Source organism: Pleuronectes platessa, chromosome 14 (assembly GCF_947347685.1).
Source record: "Pleuronectes platessa chromosome 14, fPlePla1.1, whole genome shotgun sequence".
Lineage (NCBI taxonomy): Eukaryota > Metazoa > Chordata > Actinopteri > Pleuronectiformes > Pleuronectidae > Pleuronectes > Pleuronectes platessa.
In genome coordinates this window covers 11656095-11676661 of record NC_070639.1, presented here as the reverse complement: position 1 = coordinate 11676661, position 20567 = coordinate 11656095, and the positions used below count along the sequence as shown (strand labels likewise).

Genomic DNA, 20567 nt, shown 5'->3' with positions numbered 1-20567 from the left:
TGTGAAATAATGCATATTTTAGCCCAAATCGTTCAGTGAGGCAGTCGATCGCATTGAAGGGTCACACTGAGGTCGATCTATCACAAAGTTACATAGAATATCAAGTGACTGCAATAATTAACACAGAACATGTACCTATCATTGGTAATTCTACGCAGAGCTGCATTAATGCTATAAAGTTTACAAACCCCAAATAAATATTGCTGCTTTTGTAGAAGTTGGTCTAGCACTACTTTGTTTAAAGGATTTTTTAAATATAGAAATTGAAGTCTGCGAGCTCTAGATCAGGTCTGTTCTGCAACAGTGTAGGTGCAGGCTTAAAAAAGATCATATTTGAAGACAAAAAACTAAAAACGATGTGATAACAGAATCTCCACTGTGTTTTGAGGGATAATATCGAGGGGACTTGATGAAGGTATCACATCTGACACAGTTTTCATCAGATCATGCATCAAACTAAACACAGAGGAGAGATGGAGGTTTGGTGCAGTGACATATATCCTGTTGAGATGTATGTTATGTTTTATTATTTGACATTTTGACATAGTAGTAGCTGGAGTAGTATAGTGTGCGTTTGAATGGTACACATGAGTGAGCACATGGGCCAACTCTCTGTATTGAATGTGTGCGCTGCAGAACAGTGTATGTGTGTATGTAGCTTTTTCATGAGATGTGTCTCGCTCGAAATATTTTAGCCTTGCAAGTAATGGTGGGTTAGGAAAGCTAGTCAGTCGAACTCTTCTTCAAGACAGATAAACACCCGTCATGTGTTTGTGCTTATATGTTTTATTTTCATTGTGTTATCATAGACATCAGACTCCTTAAAAAGTACAACATCCAAAACATGTATAACGTTCAAAAGCTGCTGGACATTTTTTTTAGATATGCCACCACATGACATGTCAATGAAATTGTTAAAAACTTGTTTTTCAGAACCCAGTTATCCTCACATGAAATGAGATTTATAGTGTATGTAATTAACTGAAAAATGCAGAAAAAGAGTTTCTAATTCCAGAAACAGCTTGTGCCTTGTCCGACCTTTCACTTTATCAGAAGAGAAACAATGGTTGTGTTTCTAATTTGGTCCCACAATAATCAGCCTCATTTTGTATAGGTGTTTTCAAATCAATAAAGAAAAACAGACATCATATTCTTGAAACAAATTCTCTTGCGCAACACATTATTTATGACACTGGGAAAATATATCAGTGAATCAAAACTTAATGATCTACATCGTTCCATTTTGCCGAGCAGTCTTTTTTGAAAAGCGCCACGGATGATGCAGACTCATTCTGCCGCAGGATTTATGTCTTAAACCCAACATCACTGTAGGAGGGTGAGCGCAACAAGAAATGAAATGGAAAAACAATCGCGGCGTAGTAATGATGATCACGTCGTAAAGTCAGTGAAGACATGAAACAGTATTCAGCATTAACTGATGGATTTTCCCAAATCACCTTTGCAACTGTCGTTAGCACATAACATGAATTTAAACTGTGTCAGTGCATTTCGTAGATTTTTCAGTTGTGTCCCCCACACAAACACAGTGTACTCTCAAATCAGATTTCAGTTTCCCAAATGCAAATTTGATGCACATCATCAACGATGAGCATGAGTTTCCAATCAGGAAAACAGCTGCATGCAGGTGGCAGCTGTAAAATCCTCACCGCATGCAGCACCAGACAGACGCAGCAGTAAACAAGAACAGCCTATATTCACTGAGGGATGGAACAATAGCACAAGATCAGGTCTGCAGATTAATGTGAAAAAAAACACAAACAATTCGAAATATAAGTATAAATATGTACAAATATGAGCCTCTTTACAAAAACAAACTACTAAAAATGCTGAGGTTACATCTATACGACCTTTTCATTTAAAAACACATCAACACTGCTCTGGATTTGTCTGATGTCCACGCTACTCCTGAGCTTTAGAGCCAGTAAAACTCTGCAGTGTTTTATTCTGGATATAGAGAATTACTGATTGAGTCTTTTCAGTCATAACGAAGCTTTCGCTGATTCACCAGGCTCCTGTCACACACCCTTCCGTAAGAAAACAACAGGCATCAGCCTCAGCAGCCAGTGAAGAACATGGACAATCAATTACAAGCCTAGTTGACCCTGTGGACAGTCAACAGCTGCTGTGCAGTTAAATTCTGCATTTTCACGATGATTCAGTTGCTTGCATGGGAGATGAGCTGTTATCCAAGCATCTGCGACAATTATGCAACAACTAAATACGTCCTGCTTCCTGCGGCATGTGCACGTGTATGGATCAGGATTCAAATGGATACAAAGCCCAAAAAAGCTTGTGTGGACAGAGATTGTTTCAGTTTGATGAAGCCATATTTTCGAGAAAGTAGGAATTGGATGTAGCCAGAAGGAATTTTCAATAAACAGGATTCAACAGCTTTCTGGGGAACAAGCACGTCACAACCACTTCCTGTGTCTTTGTGTGTGGAGTTGCGTGTTCTCCATGTGTCTGTGTGGGTTTTCTCCAGGTACTAAGGCTTCCACCCACAGTCCAAAGACATGCAGATTGGGTTTGGGTTATACAAATACAGAACTGTAGGTCTCTTTACTCAGTATACCCATAAATGCATGCTGTAACCAGCTGTTGTTGCCTTAATGACATGTGAATGGTCAATAAAATCACCGGCGAACATGTGAATGGAGCTCGAGATAGGTACGCACATTCAAAAAGGCAGACATGAATTATCAGCCTACTTCCTTGGGTATGACTAAGCTCCCACCTCTTTACAAATTTATCATTAACAGTCGCGGTCTGTTGCACTTCTGGTGACTTTAGAGAAGGAAGGCAGCATGTGCCGCCTGGAGGCTGCAGATCAAAGCAGATCAAGGAACACACACACAGGATGGTGACGACAGCGTGTGACAAAGTATTATCAACTAAATGTCACCTCTCCAGTGCATCCCAGAGTCACCGTCGGGGAATGAAAGGGCCTCCGCTCGTTACATCATCGCATAACCTATAGATAAAATGTGTCCCATTCACTGATGAAGACTGGGAGATGTGGTTGAAAGCCTTGAGATGAGATTATTTTGGCACACATATTAATCCCAGTAAAAATGAATTATGTATGGTAGTTTTTGAAAAAACATATTTTGTTTAGGAGGAAATAAGCTTAATATAAAAGAGAATCAGGTGATTTATGTTTGCCCTTTATCATGCTTAATATTGATTATTAAAACAGAATAGAAACCCAGTGTGTAGTGCTGATAATTTCCTTTAAATTCGGTTCACAAAGTATAGTAATTGATATTATAAATGCTTTTGGTGGCTATAGAACCACAGCGGCTGTAAAATAAAAAGCAGTGCAGCTAATGTTTTCTTTCTCTCCATGAACTGAACATTAATCTTATTTTTCAGCAGCAGATTAACTCTGTAAAAATAGCGTTTTGCGAGGGAACATCTTTGTGTGTGAGGGCGGTAAAGAGAAAGCATCAATTTCAAATACCCATCTATGAAGTATGAAATTTGACATTTGAAATGTATCAGTATTTTATCATGGTTCTTTATTTCCATTAAAAACCTATTAATCAATCAAATAAACCGCACACGAATTGCAAATCCTTAGACAAGGTTCTATTACTAGGTTATGAGTAAATTCAATTCATTTATTAGGGTTTATGGTTAATTTCTGGGGAAATGTGCATTTTCATGGTTCTGGTGAACAGGAACATTGTGTGAAAACAGAGAGAAAACAGAAGAGATACTGTCAAAATATAGAAACATTAACACAAAGTATAATCTGGGGTATACACCAATAAAAAGGCTTCGATTTTTGAGGAGGGAGGAGGGAATTTTGTGTTAATATGTCACTGGAGTGTTCAGGTGGACTCTTCCCATTGCAGATGTTTTGTTGAATAAGATATGTGAGACCCAAAATTCCAGCACAACTCATCAGGCCTGCACAATCTAAAAAGCAGGTGATATTTTGTATATATTTACCACATATTTAAACAAAAACAGCCCTGCAGATGGAAGCCTCCTCTGACCAGTGCTGTTTCAGTCTAAATCGTTTTCCAGACCAATATGAGGTCCCCATGATCTATATATTTGATCATTCAGTTAATTTGTGAATCCAAGGAAAAATTTGAAAAGAATTATCTCAAGATGTTAAGGTCACTCTGACAATGACCTTTAACCTTCGTCCACCAAAATCTTATAAGATAACATTTCTGAGTCGCAGGTTTGGACCAAATTTGAAGAAACTATCTTAAGCTGTTCCTGAGATGTTGTGCTCACAAAACCAAATACATGGCTTGAAAGGTAACAGTGACCCTCTGTAAGTCTGAATTTGAATCACATTTGAAAGGATTCCCCAGAGGTGATCCTGAGCTATCACATTCACAAGACAACAATGTGTTTTGTGAGCTCAGAGAAAACAGTGTTCATCCTTGAGTGCAACTGAATGTTTGAAGCAAATTTGAAGAAATTCTCTCAAGGTCTTTCAGAAATCACGTTCTCAAGAATGTGACATGCGGACCAATGCACGTACATAAGGATTGACAAACATCCCAGAAACTAAATGCTCCTGTCCACTTGTGGTCGCTGGCACGGACGCACAAAAAGTTACAAAATTTAAAAAAATATGGATGTGGGCACTTCATAACATCACAAGCTGTCTTCAGAAGCAGATGTTACTGGGAAGTCCCCGGGGCTCCAAACGTTGAGTGCAGCCTTTTCATCAGATATATCAAGAACAGAAAAATAATCCATCTTGACACAACAACCCTGCTCCGGCTCCAGTCGTCTCAACAGAGCAAAGAACTCACTCAGAAAATAAGCATGTCGTACATCAACATCGAGGAGATGGATATCAAGGGACTTCACCAAGCAAAGAGCAACGACCTACTGAGCCAAGGTCAGACCAGCACAGACATCTACAGACCATTAGCAGCAGACAGGAACAGACTCTGTTTCTCAACAAAAATATTCATGTTAGTATCACATCAAGATCTTTCTTTGTTATTTTTTACCTAATAAAAATTATTTTGGTGATATTTCAATTAATCTATTGTCAACAACATCCAAACTGAAACCAACATTTCTTCATTCAGCCGACAAGTACTGGCTGCACAGCAAAGCCTGATTTGCCCACACATATACATGGAACAGTTTAACACATTTTCTAGATTTTCCAAATGTGATTGGAGAGATTCGATCAAACTTGGCAGCATTTTACTGCTGCTCCTTTTCTAGACAACATTTCTTTAGGAGCCAGTGGGATGAACACAGATGTTGTAGTAACCTGCTTCAGCCACTATACCAAATACGCTTCACGTGTGACCTCACCTCTTCTTGGTTAACACAATGTGATGGATGCAGACTCCTTTCATTAGACTGCAGCTCACGAAAACACAAAACACAATTACCTGTCAACTCTTTTCACTAATTATACTTCCGCCTACACGTCAGTTCCTCTGAGTACACACACTTCAACTGAGTCTTCTCTTATCTTCCTATAACACTTATACATGCATTGTTACATTGAGACAAGCCCATGGGTTGTCTATGTCGCTTACAACCCATTGTTACATTTTATTGTTACGCAACCTGCAACATGCGTTGTGCTAGCAGGGAAGTGGGTGATGCAATATATAAAGCAACAAAACCTCTGCTTGGAGGAGATTGTGGGTGAAGCAACATATAGGACTTAAGAATTTGTCTCAATCAAAACAATAACTAGGGGAAAGGTATGATGTCATCGTGAAGCAACGTGGGATCATGGGAGTTGCAGAGGAAAGTTGTCCTGACGCGACCCAGGTGCAATTCACCCCCACACATGAAGTGACATATTAAAGCTGTATTCATGCTACGGAGCAAACAGCAAAGAATAATCACGATCCTTTATGAGTGACAAATACAAACCAGGAAGGAAAACACACCTAACTAACTAGGAGTGTGTTTTAATTGGTCATACGTTGTTTGCCCTGGAAGATACAGCAGAGACGGACAAAGTAACCTAAGTGGAACTTCCTGTTCCCTTGTATTAAACAGAGGATTTCTCTGGGTTTGAACATTGTTGGAAACATTTTGAACAATGCAGGTACACAAGTCAACAAAATAAATAACATGGATCCGGTCGTTTTTAGCCTTTTAATTTATCTATTAGCATGATATTTTGGTGCAACATTCCTGGAGTTATAGATATGTTTTCTTTCCCACTGCAGGTATTTATAGAGCATATAGATCGGGAAGTTCTCAGAGCAGTCCTGCAGCACAATCCGGTTCTCTGCCATTGATTCATTCAGACTGTTTCCAGCAATAAAGACATACCTTTAAGTCATAAGTCGCACTTCTAGAATGGAGACAATGAGCATCTGTATTGCTGGTTTCACAGCCCTGGGAAAAAAGATAGGAAAATAAAATCTGCTGTAGTACGAGGAGCAGGAGATGGTGGCAAGCTCAAGTCCGCCAGCCAGACATTATTGGCTGAATACAATACCATTATTATAAATTCTATGGAACTCAGCCTCTTTCTACAAACAAGCTGTGAACTGGCACAGCAGCCCACCAGACTTTGTTACAAATACAGTTTTCTACGTCAGAGCTGTAAAGGTGAACCATTAAACAGCCTGTTGACATTTCTAAATAGTGCTTCTCTCTTCTTTCGCACAGAAACTTATCATGAAATCGTTATACACATATTTTACTGCAACATCACAGCACTAAATCACAGATTTAGATATGTACCCTACGATGAAGTTTCCCATAGCTTGAAGCTTTTATTGGCTTGTCTATCACCACATGTCCCGTCTTTCAAACAGAAAAATAGGTCGATGTGAGCGGAGACCCTTGAGAGTTGCTGTGTTTTCTCTTTTTTTTGGAGAAGCACTTGTGAAAACAAAAGTATTCTTCAAGTAAATGTCTTAGGGCAGCTTTGGGATGTTCCCTCACTTGTTTGGTCTGCACCAAGCCAAGTCGTGTGCCGATGGAGTTTTTTGTTTGTTTTTTGGTACCAAATATAATAAAACTAGTGGTGAGTTATTCAGCAACCCTAGCTCACTGAAGGTGACACAAGGAGACTCGTCCCTGTCTCACCCCGCCGAGCAATCCCAGTCCCTCCATTGGTGCAGCACTAACACGATGATGCATAACTTCGCTTCACGTCAAGCCATGGCCTCAGATCGTGTTAAACATGGATTCACAACAGCAGATGCTCCAGATATTAATACACAAACAAGGAAACAAGCGACACTTGCAAGCAAAACATCCAAATGGAACACAGTAAAGATGAGTTTTAATGAAAGAGATTCATCCAAACACGCTGCAATTTAATAATGCCTCTAAATATAAATAATAACAATAGATTGCAATCACTTCACGTCTGTCCCGTGTCTGTAATCAAATGGAGTGTCAGTCAAATCAAATATGTCATTATCCTTGCAAATGAAGCGCTCTTATTAGAAGCTCTATTCTTCTTCCTGCCTGCTGAGATGAGATTGTTCAGTGTTTTTAAATGCTTAATATTTTAGATTATTTATCATGGTCTGCAACGAGAAATGAAAAAAAAAAAATTCAAAGTGAGGTTTCTTGATGTACATGATATACAGTATAGGGTATGTGCATAGCAGGCAACTTTACAGGGCATTTTATTGGACATGACTATGCACATTATAAGCTTTCGTTTGTCATTTGCTCCCACGTGTGATTTTATTCAGTTTAACTTTGAGTCCGGGGCTAATGTTAATCATTAGAGGAGTTACATGGCGTGAAATGACCCACAGGACCCATAACCCAGAGTCTAACTGCTGCGAGGCCACAGCGCTAACAACTGCACCTCCCTGCTGACCCATCCATAATAAGTCTTATAGCAGTATAAAAACATTTAAATTTTTAGTTAAATTTCCACAGCCTTCTCCTTGCCTAAGAGTCAAAATGTCCGTGCATCAATGTTGTTCGGTTCATTCTTGCAGCGGTGCACTGGTAAAGCAATGTGACAACATCAGGAGGAAGATAAGGTGGAATCAAAAAACAAATACTTTACCTTTCATATCCCTTTAAATGAATGAATAAAAAACTAAAGAAATGTTCAATGTGTCTTTAATATTTTCTCATATGAAGATACACTATTTATGCCATAATTGTGACATATTCATCAGTTTTGAGAATTAAAGTGTCAGAGTTCTTGTGGTTACCAGCAAAGGAGGACCAGCTCTCAGAAGTATTCACCAGTGCACCTGGTCAGAGAGACCTGCAGCATATGTGCTCTGCCATCTGCCGTGTCCCTGCGCTTCCCCCCCGACAAACTTTGTATGCATTCAGACCTGAAGCCATATTTGGTCCTAATGAGATCAGCATTGCTAATGTCAGTGGAGTTTCATCTTCCCTGTCTCGTTACTTCATCAGCATGAGGCAGCTGCAAAGTGCTCTGAATATCAGGGGCTTGATGGCAGCTCCCAGTTCTGAACTTACAGCCCAACAAGTCCTCCGGTCTGAACGACCTAAACCCTTTCATACGAGGCAGCAGCCGGTCATTGCCGGCCACTGAGCCCTGGTCATCACGGCTACAATAATACACATGCAGTCAAGCTTAACGAATGATGGAACGGTCATGGTTTGGGAAAAGACCATGGCATGGATCAAAATAAATACTTCCTTATGATTAGGTGACTTTCATTGTCACGGTCCCAATAATAAAAACAGGATTATGGTTGGGTGGATAAAAGAAGCTACTGGTTTCACTCTGGAAACAAACAGCATTCTCCTTTGTGAACATCATCCTATAATGTAACTATGTCACTCTTTATATCACATCACCTGACTTCCTCTTTTGCTGCTGTTACTATGACCACAAGAGATTGTTTGATGGTAAAATGTTACTATGGCTCCTGCAGCCTGTTGATTTGTATTGACAGCCTCGATGGGACCATGTTTTTAGTAAGAATGTATCAATTCCTTCATATTTTGAGCCAAATGCTCATTTATCATAATTTATTTATGCCAATTTTGGAAATGTCCTTATTTATTCACCCATATGCATGTAAAACAATTTGAACCATTCTCAATGTTTATCTGTCCAATATGTAACAACATTAATATTTGCAACACTTGAATCCATTAATTTGCTTTGACAAGGTAATTATTATTACAGCTTCATACCGTAATGTCCAGGGATTTAGTTGCTTATATAGTCAAGTACTTATATTTGAGGAAACACAGACGTCACACCAGAAGCCACAGGAAGCAGCTCAGGTGCAGGCCAGTTCCTGTGTGAGCGGCATGCAGCAGTCATGCGCTGCTCACACACACTTATTACATTCAGTTATATGCCATATGCTTTCAGACAGGCAGCACAGCTAATGTACATAGATTATATGGGGGACATTCACTATTTCTGTTTCACCGCTCAGTGTGTGTGACACTCCGCCCCCTGACTGATGGATGATCAGACTTTCTGGAGAAAGCTTCCTGCGAAAGGCTGATCATATCCTCAGGAACCACACAAGAATAAAATTCATTGCATGTGAGCATTAGCATGATTCTATAAATCTGCATAGTCTGCACAGCCCTTACACTTTTTAATAATGTCTCTGGAGGCCTGTGTGTACAGACTAGCCAGGTTTCTCTCTCAGGTTAGAACCTGCATCAATCACGTATGAATGACAGTATTCCTATCACATTTCGGGTCATGTCAGAAGTCCTAATGAAAGCCGTGCTCCTGTTTTTAAATAACTGGAGGATGCACATACAGAGGTGTGTATGTCCTTGGGTGAACGAGGACAGGTTCAAGAGGAAATGAAATCTCACCGACATAAAACAGTCGACAATAAAAGCAGCACAGTACAATGCTGTGATGGTTTCATCCTCAGGAGAGTCGGCGTGAAGGAAAAAAGGACAGGAATAAAGATGTTGAAACAGTTTCCTACTCCCTGCAACTGTGTCAGTATGTTTTTGTAGATATGTCAAGATATTCCGCTGCAACATGCCGTATGCAGGGCTGTGTGCATTATAAAACAGCCGAGTGTTGACTCAACGGTATGGAACTTCATAGTGGAATATTTCTAAGAGTACCATAAAAAAAAACACTGTTGGAAGGAAAGTAATATAAATGCATAACTGCCCTCTGTCACTATACGGAGGAAGAATTTTAAAGCGGCTTTTGAAGAAATTGTTGTCGTTCACAAAACTTAGCTTGACATATAAAAAAAAACGTTTCTGCAACTGATACTGGCTTCTCCGGGTTCGACGACGGAAACGCTGGGTAATCGAGCGCAGAGGAGGTGAACCTACAAGTTAGAGGTGTTGGCAATTCACTGGAGCTTAAATTAATCATTCCCCTCGGTCTACAAACAAAATTAACAACTCTGATGACTGATTAACAGTTTCAGCAAATTTGAATCATTTTCTTTGTGATATATCATCATGAATGGATTATTTTGAAAGTTTGGACTGTTAAGGTGGAATTTTTTTCTTGCCTGTGTCTCTTGACGCATGAGTTGACGTTAATATACTCGTCATTATGTCAATAATGTCAATAATGTCAATAGGACAACTTTGGCTATTCCCTTAGGTTTTATTGGCTCTCTCGCATGACATGATTTAGTAATGATTCGGAACTCTTCAAACAATACACTCGTTATAAAGAGTCAACCTTGCATAATTCTGTACAGAGAACACAAATAAACAACCAAAATGTACAATAATGTGTGACCTTGTTGTGAGTATGGAGCTATTAACTATGGAATATTCATGTGTCATACCCTCCTGCACTAAAATCATTACAGCAGAGACTAATGTATGGATTTCCTTAACACCATGTGCAGCCCATTTACAGATGACAGACACAGCATAATCAGCATTATGTGGCTTTGATATTTAGTCAGAAGTATGTAATAAAAAGCCTTGTGAACGCATGAGAAGATCAGTGTGGATATTCGATCCGCCCGGGCAGCATGCCTAGACCCCCCCGGAGAATTGGACCCGAGCAGGCAAGCCACTCTCTCCTGCGTCACCTTGCTAAGTAGAGCAAGGCAGAGGTCCACACTACAGGTAGCAGCTGGCGGCTGTTTGGAGACCTGGAGGGAGCAGCCTCAAACCCCCCCACTGATCGTTACTTTTCACTAAGCATTTACAGCTTAGTTTACCAACACCGGCCTTTATTAGTTCTGATACCTTGTTAACGCGCAAGTCCCCCTCTACTCGGCTTCACCGCGAGGAGGAGGACTCGACTCCACTGCGCGACGCAGAGCTCCCCACGGCGGCTCGCACTGAATCATCCTCAGGAGCAGTGTGAAGGCAGACATCCTCTCCAGTTGCACATCAGGTCTAGTCAGACGTTGTCAACAAGACAGGGAGTGGCAGACGTGTGGCTAAAGATAGATCCAACGCCGGCAACAAGGCATTCGAGGGGGCTTTATTTCATGATGGCCAGGTTTTTGACAGGCAGATGAGGTGTTGGGGAAAAGTACCAGCTATATGTCACAGCCAGAAGCCTAACATCTGATTCTCACGTCAATGACAAGACACACATAGGAACCTGGGGATTGTTTTCGGAAATGTCACTGATCATTCATGGATGGAAAAGATGTCAACTACTGGAAGCAGTGCAGACAATTCTAACAAATAAATAATAAATCGAATTATTTGTATTCGGATAACAAGTTAGAGACATGTGCCAGAAATGTCTGAACAATGACTGCAGTCGTCTGATAGTCACACACTCACACACCTGGTGGCATTTTATGATCTGGGATTCCGAGGTAACACATCTCAACTATCTTCCACTTCAATATGAGAAGATTACACTCTGAGCCTGAGATTATGGGAGCATATTGTTGTCGACTGTATCAGTGGAATTTGATTAGAATAGATTATTTTACTGTAAGAGGTAACCTATGAGAGGGAGCTGAAGCTAAATCTGCCTTTAGTCTACACTGATATGGAATAGGAAGCAAAACTCTGGCTGTATCCGAATTGTATTGAAGGTATTGAAATCATGGATGATTCTCAAGTCTTTATTTTCATCTACATTGTACATTGCACTCTGAGCTGCATTTATTGAAGAGGCTATATATATAAAAAGTTTATTATTATTATCATTATCATCATCATTATTATTATATACAAAATGTTCAAGGTAAGCAGAAAAGATAAGTGTTTCCATTTAAGTATCTGACTAAATGATTTAAGAAGGGTCCAAATCTCTCCTCCTGTTCCTGAGTTATAACGTTACACAAGAAAAGTGTTGTCATGATGTCATTGTTAAGTTGACCTTTGACCTTTTGGGATACGAAATTATATCACCTCATCATTTTAACCCATTAAACAATTGCGTGTAACATATTAAGCACATTATTATGTTTTGTCAACAAAAAAAAATTGGAGATTGCCTCGTCATTGACCACTAAATTCAAATCAGTTTATTTTTCAGTTCCGGTGAACACGTTCGCCACAGATGAGGAAACTCTCTCGAGGCTTCCCCGAGATATTGTGTTAACGAGAACAGGACGTGCGGACGGAAAAAAAATAAACACAAGGCGCCTCCGGCCACGGCTGTCTCCGGCGCGGAGGCATAAAAATAGGATGAATGAATAGTGGAAATGTGTTTATGAATTCTCAGTGGCTCCAGGTGAAAGTTTAATTGGGCAGTTGTTGACAAGATCAAAATAACATCCATTCAAGCTCTTGTTGACAGCACGAGCTCATTCCTTCACATTTCAAATGATTCCGAAACCATCGCACAGCTCCCGCCACAGCGTCTCTGGAGAACACCTTCAATCTATTTCCTTGTTTTTCACAGTAGATTTATCTCGAATGAGTTTGACACATATTAATTCTCCGTGGCTGTGTTCGCACCATCTAAGCTTATAGAATCTTTAATAGCCCATACTCTCTTGCACGTTTACATTTGAATATATTCAAACAATACATGTTGCAAGTGAAGAAATAAGCTTTGTTATTATACAGGTGAAATTCATGTGAAACTATCTGAATACTGATTTTCAGATCACATTCATTGTTTAGTGGCAGTAACATCTGCGCAGCTAACAACTAAAACCCCTTCAAGCTTTAAAATGTCTAGGCTGCATTTATATTTCAGCGACCAGGGTTGTGAGCAACAGAAAGCTGGACACGAACCCTGCCGAAGGCCACAACCAAAATAAACAGAAGACTTAGGTCACAGACAGGATTAGGATTTAGAAATATTATCCAGAAAGTTATTTCGGTGTTTGGAAAAAGACAGTAACCTTTAAGTCTTTTTCCTTCTTCCTACACTCAAAATTCACAGACCTGAGGATATCTTCCTCTTGGGAGCCGCAAAAGAATAACAGTCCATTTACTGGAGGTTCCAGAGTTCTAGAGTAAAATAATTTTGTCTGAAAAACTTTGCATGGCTTCATAGGAGCGAACACAAGGGCAGTGCATGTCGGTATTGCATTCAAATTAAAATGCTTATATTAGGGAAATGTATCGTGGAGTCCCTGACAGTGATGAAGATACTGTGCATATCAGCTAATGATGCAAAATCTGTGCCATTTTTTTATAATGAACAAAATATGGATATAGATATTTCATAATAATATTAGAGATATCAGACTTGGTGTTTTGCTTTGTTGTTGCATTGTCCAGCAGTGTACAGTGCTATTGCCCATAAGGTTTTTACCATCCACGCAGACAGTCAGATCTCATTGTTTCAGCTCCAGCTGTGCACATAGCCGCAGGAAGCATGCAATGCAGTTCTCTCTCACACAAGAGAACCTTTTCTGTTCTGAAAACTCATGGATCCGCCAGTTTTATTCGGATCCGCTCGGAAATATAAAGTGTTCTTCCCTCCGCTGTGTCCCTCCCCTCCACTAAACTTCTTTGAATTCGGCTTTGTAGGTTTTACGCAATCTTGCTAACTAATAAAGAAACAAATGATGAAAACATAACCACCTCGATGGAGGTAACAGAGAAAAACCTCCGTCCTTCTCTACCTCTTATCCATTGAGGGCTGCAAAGATGGTGGAGAGTCACAGTTGACATTTGGCAAAAAGGCGTGGTACACCTTGGACAGGTCGCCAGTAAAGAATGAAAGAAGTTATCCTTAATTTTTCATTCAAAATGATTGTTTTTCAGTAGTTTGAGTTCATGGACTTGACCTACAAAATTAATATACCCTATTTAAGATGTGGATTCAAATGTTGCTTTGATTGCAAGTTTATGCCTTTATCCTGCTAAGATCTGTCCAACTCAAATAAGAAAGAAATGTAAAGCAAAACCTTAATTTATAATTCAACTAAGAAAAAAAGTTCTCAAGTCCTTTAATGTCAGACTAGTTGGATGTACTATTACATTGCACAGGTGCACTGAGATTAATGCATCTCTCCATTTCTCACAAAATCACCAAATTCAATCAGAGCTAAAGCAAATTGTAAGATGACATAATCCTTAGAAGTCCCACAACGGGGGAAATCTGTATCTCATCAACTTACGCCGAAAGACAACAGTGAACGACTGAAATGAGATTAATCAAGCGTTCCGCTGCATGAGCTTCTTGATATGCTGTGAGAGCCGCGTCGCTCTGCTTCCAACGCTGCGACGCGGAAACACAAGCAGGACAAAATGTTTCCTACAGCTCTCAGAGGGAACCCCCGCAGAGACGGCCCATCATGTGGCCATTTTGGCATTCATGAGCATGATTGATGACACTGCGATGGAGGCAACGTTTGAGAAATCCCCCTCTGCTCCGGGACAAGACACGATTGTTTGGCTCTTTTCTTTTCTGATAGTATCCCCCTCTGCTGCTCCGTGGGACACATACACATTGTGTTACTGTCTGTAGCAGAATGCAGCCTCAAATACTGGCCCCTTCACACAAACTCAATCAACGGCTGCCAATCCCCAAAGATCCATTATCTGCTGTTTTATCACGAATAGTAGGATGTTTGCAGTGTGAAAGGTAAAAGCATAAACCCCACAAACAACAGCTGTGATCCTGCAGGCCTCTAGTCCTGTGCAGATCTGCTGTATCTCCATGTGTGACTGACAGGAAGGTCACAATAATCTGACAATACATCACAGAAATACTGACGTATGCTGCAGGGGCTAACAAAGTCACCTGGCCGCCCCCTCACACAGGCACTCCCATTTAGCCCTTTTTAATCCCCCTACATCCCATTACACGACAGCGGAGAACCTGTGCACATTACACGCCTCGGCAGAGACTGTTTTGCCTCATTGTTCAGGCAGCCAAGGATCACATCAAATATCAGCAAAGTTATTCCTTTTCCCCCCGTCTCTCCATCTCCAGGCTGGGAGTAAACAGCGCCGGACGTCAAGTGACAAGGTGACAGAGTACGACAGGTTAAGAAGTTCCACTGAAACCTGCAGTCAGCCGTGTGACTCACTTTCCACATCTTCCCATCTTGTCTCAGACGTTGGGTATTCCACTGGAAATTGAGACGGTGAGGGCAGGACTGAGAGCAGGTCTCGTTTTTTTTTTATCCAGAGCGAAGAAGTACTGGTTTTTAAATTGTTTTTTAAAGGCTAAATTTTAAGGATTTAAAATTGCTAAAAATGTGTGAATTTGGCAGTAATCAAATCAGAATAAAGTACAGTGTGCTGTGGAGAGGGAGACACTGTGGACATTTTAAGATGTGTGGTCACACTTTTAGAGAAATCTGATGCTCATGCTCCCATGTTTCAGAAATGCCTTCACCGTGTTGCTGCTGACAGCCTCCAGTCTGCCCCGGTCAGCAGGCAGAGGCATCGGCCGAGTCTTGTGGAATCACTGTATCATCTGAGCCTTTAGACTTTAGATAATAGCAACATTTCAGTCAATAACACTGACTCCACTGCTGTCATTCCACCTGACCTGGCTCCTTCTGTTTGACCAAACACCAACAGCAGCCAAAAAACGGGCAATTTGAAGCTTTTTGCTTGTATCCGCACTCAGAAACACATGGTGGCTGTGGCTGAGCATTTTAAGCGGTGCTGTGAAAAATGATATCCCGCTGTTATTCTACCATTATATTCGCTATAATTCAACCGTAACAAACACAATTGATTTGGGCAAGATGAGCTTCTCAAATTGAAAAAGGCTGAATGAAAACAAAAGTATTTATTAACATAAACCTGCTAAAGATTCAAACTTCATACATAAAGCACGGTCTCTATGTTGAATCTCACATCAAAAGAAGCCAGAGCTCACAGATCTGTCACCACAGCTTCACGTTGAAGGATCTGCCTATATCATCTAATGCTGATTTCAAGAAACCAAGCAGCAAAGTGCTGTCATCTAACATGAATGTACAGTACGTCATGCTGGGGCAGTGAAGGCATCATTTATATACAGCAGGTGTAGCACTTACATCAAGGCTGACATTTTTTCTCAAATCATTAGTGAGTTAATAGAGTGTGATGGCAGCTGTATGGCTGACAGGAACAATAAGCTATACGGGAAGCTTTAAGAGCCGCTCTCCACCGAGTCCCATGAGGACCCACTAATCTACAAGTACTGGAATATTATCTCCAGACTGATGTCAAGAATGAACATGCTCACCATCTGCCACAGGGGGGCTCTTAACCCATTCAGTGCCACCTCCTAATAGTTCATATTACACACCAGTGATATGAAGTGAAATTACAAAGAAGGTCACGAAAACGTATGAACTTCTGTTATGATATTGGTTAATCTGTGAGTAAAACCCCCAATTATTCAATGTAGTTCATAGAGCCTTTAACTACACATTAATTACATAGAATAATATTAAAATAATACTTAAAAACTTTTAATACTGAGTACACTGGCTGGACTTTCCACCAAAAGGAACTATTAATACCAAGAAACTACCAAATTGTCAATATACCTAAGCAAAGTACCATCAGTGAGATGAATGTTATGAATTTCCACAGTTTAACAAAGTGAAGGATGAAGATCTCCACATAGAACATGTCGTGCATTTCTCCCTCCGATACTTAAAACATACTTAATCATTTTTTATTAAGAAATGGAGCATTTCCACCTTTACTTCAGTCAAGCCTTGGCTCATCCCTGATGTTGTTTGCATGAGTGAAAGGCAGTCTGTCGGAGGCCTGAAGGACATGCCCATCACCATTTGAATTTTGCTGAGGTGCTGATAACGTGTTGCCTCTCCGGCAGACGTGCGTAAGGTTTTAGGACTCATTCAAAGAGCCGATCAAAAGACGTTTATTCAGGGTGACATCATCTGGAGATGAGAAAAGATTGTGTGTTTCACTCATTTGGGAGATTAGTCGTGATGTCAGGGAGCCGGATCCAAAGGATTTAATCAGGTTGTTATTCAACCCATCTCTGAGCAGGTGTGCCCATTGTCACATACGCAGCTTTTTTCCACTCGTGCCAGATTCCCTGCTTCTACACAAAGGGTCTTTGGCCCTGGAACATAACAATGAAGACCTGGAGAGGAACCTCGCCTGGGTTAATAGGAAACAAACACATTTGACTGTCCTTTGAGTGAAGACATATACTCACATACATAACAAAAGTGTAGCTAAAAAGCATCCTGTGAATCACAGAAATGTACAAATTAATATCATGTACCTTTAGAATTTATTTGGGGATAGATATATGGTGTACAAAGTGTACTATTAATATAGTTACAAGTGATAAAATATGAATTATCAAGTATTTTTTGGAAACATAGTGTTTCAAAGACTGCTGCTTCATTTTCCAGGTTCTCACAGTCAACAGAGAATCCAATTTAAAATCATTCAATCTGAATTATAACCTCTTACGATCCCTGTCTGTTTTATACCTGGGACTGTCCATACCGGCTTGAATGTGTCATTTAGTCAATTAGGAATGAAATTAGATAACTGCTCAGTATAGGGCGGCGGCTGGAATTAAGTACAACGGGTGATTCATGGTTATGGACTGGAGCGTTTCCCGGAGCCAGCAGTTCCACTTCACCTTATCACCTCATTCTCGCAGGAATCAGAGTTAATCTGCCGAGTTGACCGTTTCATTAGCTCTGCTTGGTTAGTGCTGTCAGGGACCTCTGCTGGACACACTCATCCCAACACAGCTGGTTTCACATGGAGTGTCGATGCTGGCTGGTATTAATCCGATTCTACTTTATTTAGTATAGCACCAAATATGGTCGACAATTTACAATAATATAGAGAAATCCCAAAGTTTCCACAACGAGCAAATATTGGTTGTGGAGAGAAAACGACAAAACCGCTAGAAGAACCAGACTCAATGTGCCTCAACCGGTCCAGACATCACTATAGGCTGCAATCACCAAGCTGCACATTAAAGTAATTAATTTAATTTAATTTATTAAAGTAAGTTCACCCAAAAATGAAAATAATCTCCTCATCTACTCCGATAGAGGGGTGGGTAAAGTGTTTGAGTCCACAAATTACTTTTGGAGTCCCAGGGGTGAACAGCAATGCAGCCAAATCCAATACAATTGAAGTAAATGTTGACCACTTCTTCAAATAACAGGAAAAAAACATGACGCCGTTTCAAGTCGGATTTGAATGTGAGGGGCTTAGATGAAGTCATTTTCTGTTGTTTTACATTTGAAGAATTGATCACCAGTTATTTTAATCATATCGGATTTGGCTGCAACGCTATTTACCCCCGAAAACTCCAAAAGTATTTTGTGTACTCAAACACGTCACCCACTCCTTTATCAGCATAGTGGTTGGCGATGAGTGAATTTTCATTTTCAGGTGAACTACCCCTTTAACTATAGTGCTGTGCGCCCTGTCCTGTCAGTGTACGACGCAAGAGCCCGCTCCAGATGTTGGTCACCACCCTGTCAGGTCAATTAGGACAATTTGACATCTGAGCACATCCCTTGTGTGAGGTTTAAAAACTTCTCCCGGTGACTCACGGCTACTTCAGAGAGTGACAGGTGGTGGCTGCAGTCAGCAGGACGCTCCTGCACCATAGAAGCGGTTCTATCATTTTCTCTTTTATTGCATCTTCAATGGGTTGCAGCGGGATCATTAGTTCAACATCAGAAAGCATCACAACGAAGCTCTCCTCCACGCACACTTCAAATAAAAATGCCGAAATGCTGGATTTGGAAGGTGTTGACCCGAGCAGCCTTACCTGGGATCTCCTGGAGAGGAACATGTGCGAAGCTGAAGCCTTTCCCGACGCACGCCTCCCTCACCTCGCTGCAATTCCGCGCTTTAAAATCTGCCCTCGCCGCCACATAGAGCACAGAGAAGGTGCACAGGATGGTCTCCAGCCTGAGCATGGTTCACTTCGGCAACAGATCCCTTAATGTGTCCGGTTCTCTGCAGCGGGGTACCGCTTGCTGGTGAAACTCCGAATGCAGCAGCACTAGATCCGCAGGGGATACACTTGATGAAGCCTTTCCCAACTAAACTACGAGTGAAAACATTTCCCAGCTCTCCTCAAACAAGAAGCTAAACGGGGCAGTGCTGCAGCCGAGAGTGGTGAATCAAAGTCCCCCCGGCGCCGCAGACAAGAGAACCGAGAGGGTCGAGGAGCCACATGAATCCAGGCGGTGCGCAATTCTCCCTCTGGGCGCGTTGACTCCAACTTCGCGGAGCGCACGGAACCTCCTGGTCTCTGCTGCGCTGGAGTGGAAATGCTGTGGAGAGCCAGTGTGTGTTCGGATCAGATGCACTGGCGGAATACAAAATATGGAGTGGAATCCAGCCTCGTCCATTCAAGTGGGTGGGGGTGGTGAGGGGGCTGCAAATCGGCATTTACCACCGGGGATGTGTTGGGAAGTTAATCCGAAAATCATAAAGGGGTCCAGGGGAGCGTGGACCAAGGGATGTAATAAATAATATCAGCGAGGAGAGAAGATGTACCTGATGTTTGTGAAGTTCCACGAGTTAAGGTACAAACAGCATCACACAGTATTGCTTTAGACTCCCTGGTAAATCTTTGAGGCACAGCTGGAGTGTTTGGGGATAACAGTTATATAGCAAAATACGTATCACAAACCCTTATGGGTGTATTTGACTATTTTTCTAATAATAATAGTAAAAAAGTTTTTTGCTACCTAAGAGGTTATGTTTCCATCTGCAATTGTTAGTTTGTTAGCTATATCAGGCTTACAGAAATTGTAGATTTATTACGTGGCTTCAGGAATTTAGTTTAAATTTTTCTTAACTATTTATGGTTTTATTTTATTGATTTCATGGCAGTGGTGGATCTAGAATTGATCTGAATCATGGGCCATAATCCATGGATCTTGATGAAAAAATTCATGTTTATGGAACAGATCTTTTGGTGTGTGCAATTTGGTGCAGATACATATACAAATCATGAGGGGACTGCTGGGCCTTGGTGGAGGTATATATTTTAGTGAGTGTCATTGTAATTTGTGAATCAACTTCTTCAACCATTATTTGGCCTTTACTATGGTAATATTCCATTGGTGGGGATTTTTCAGTATTCAGACAATGTAGCTGTTGGCATTTTTTTTTTTCACATTCATGTGTCACCAAAGCAAAACACCAGAAGCACAGAATCAAACAGTATTAACGTGAGGATCTAAAGGATTCGACGAGGACCAGAAGGCAAGCATTCATGGCTTTATTGATTTTGGAACAGCCTGATCCCCGGGTAGATCAAC

The 20567-nt window shown here is 40.9% G+C and overlaps 1 protein-coding gene across 1 annotated transcript in view; it reads right to left on the bottom strand.

Moving 5' to 3' along the window:
• Positions 1–19539, bottom strand: part of LOC128456074 (glypican-6) — a 78909-nt gene extending 59370 nt beyond the window's left edge. Inside the window, exon 1 of the mRNA XM_053440116.1 lies at positions 19061–19539. Within this exon, the coding sequence (XP_053296091.1) occupies positions 19061–19211 (151 nt within the window). The 5' untranslated portion in view covers positions 19212–19539. The remainder of the gene's footprint in view (positions 1–19060) is intronic.
• Positions 19540–20567: the final 1028 nt, after the last annotated feature.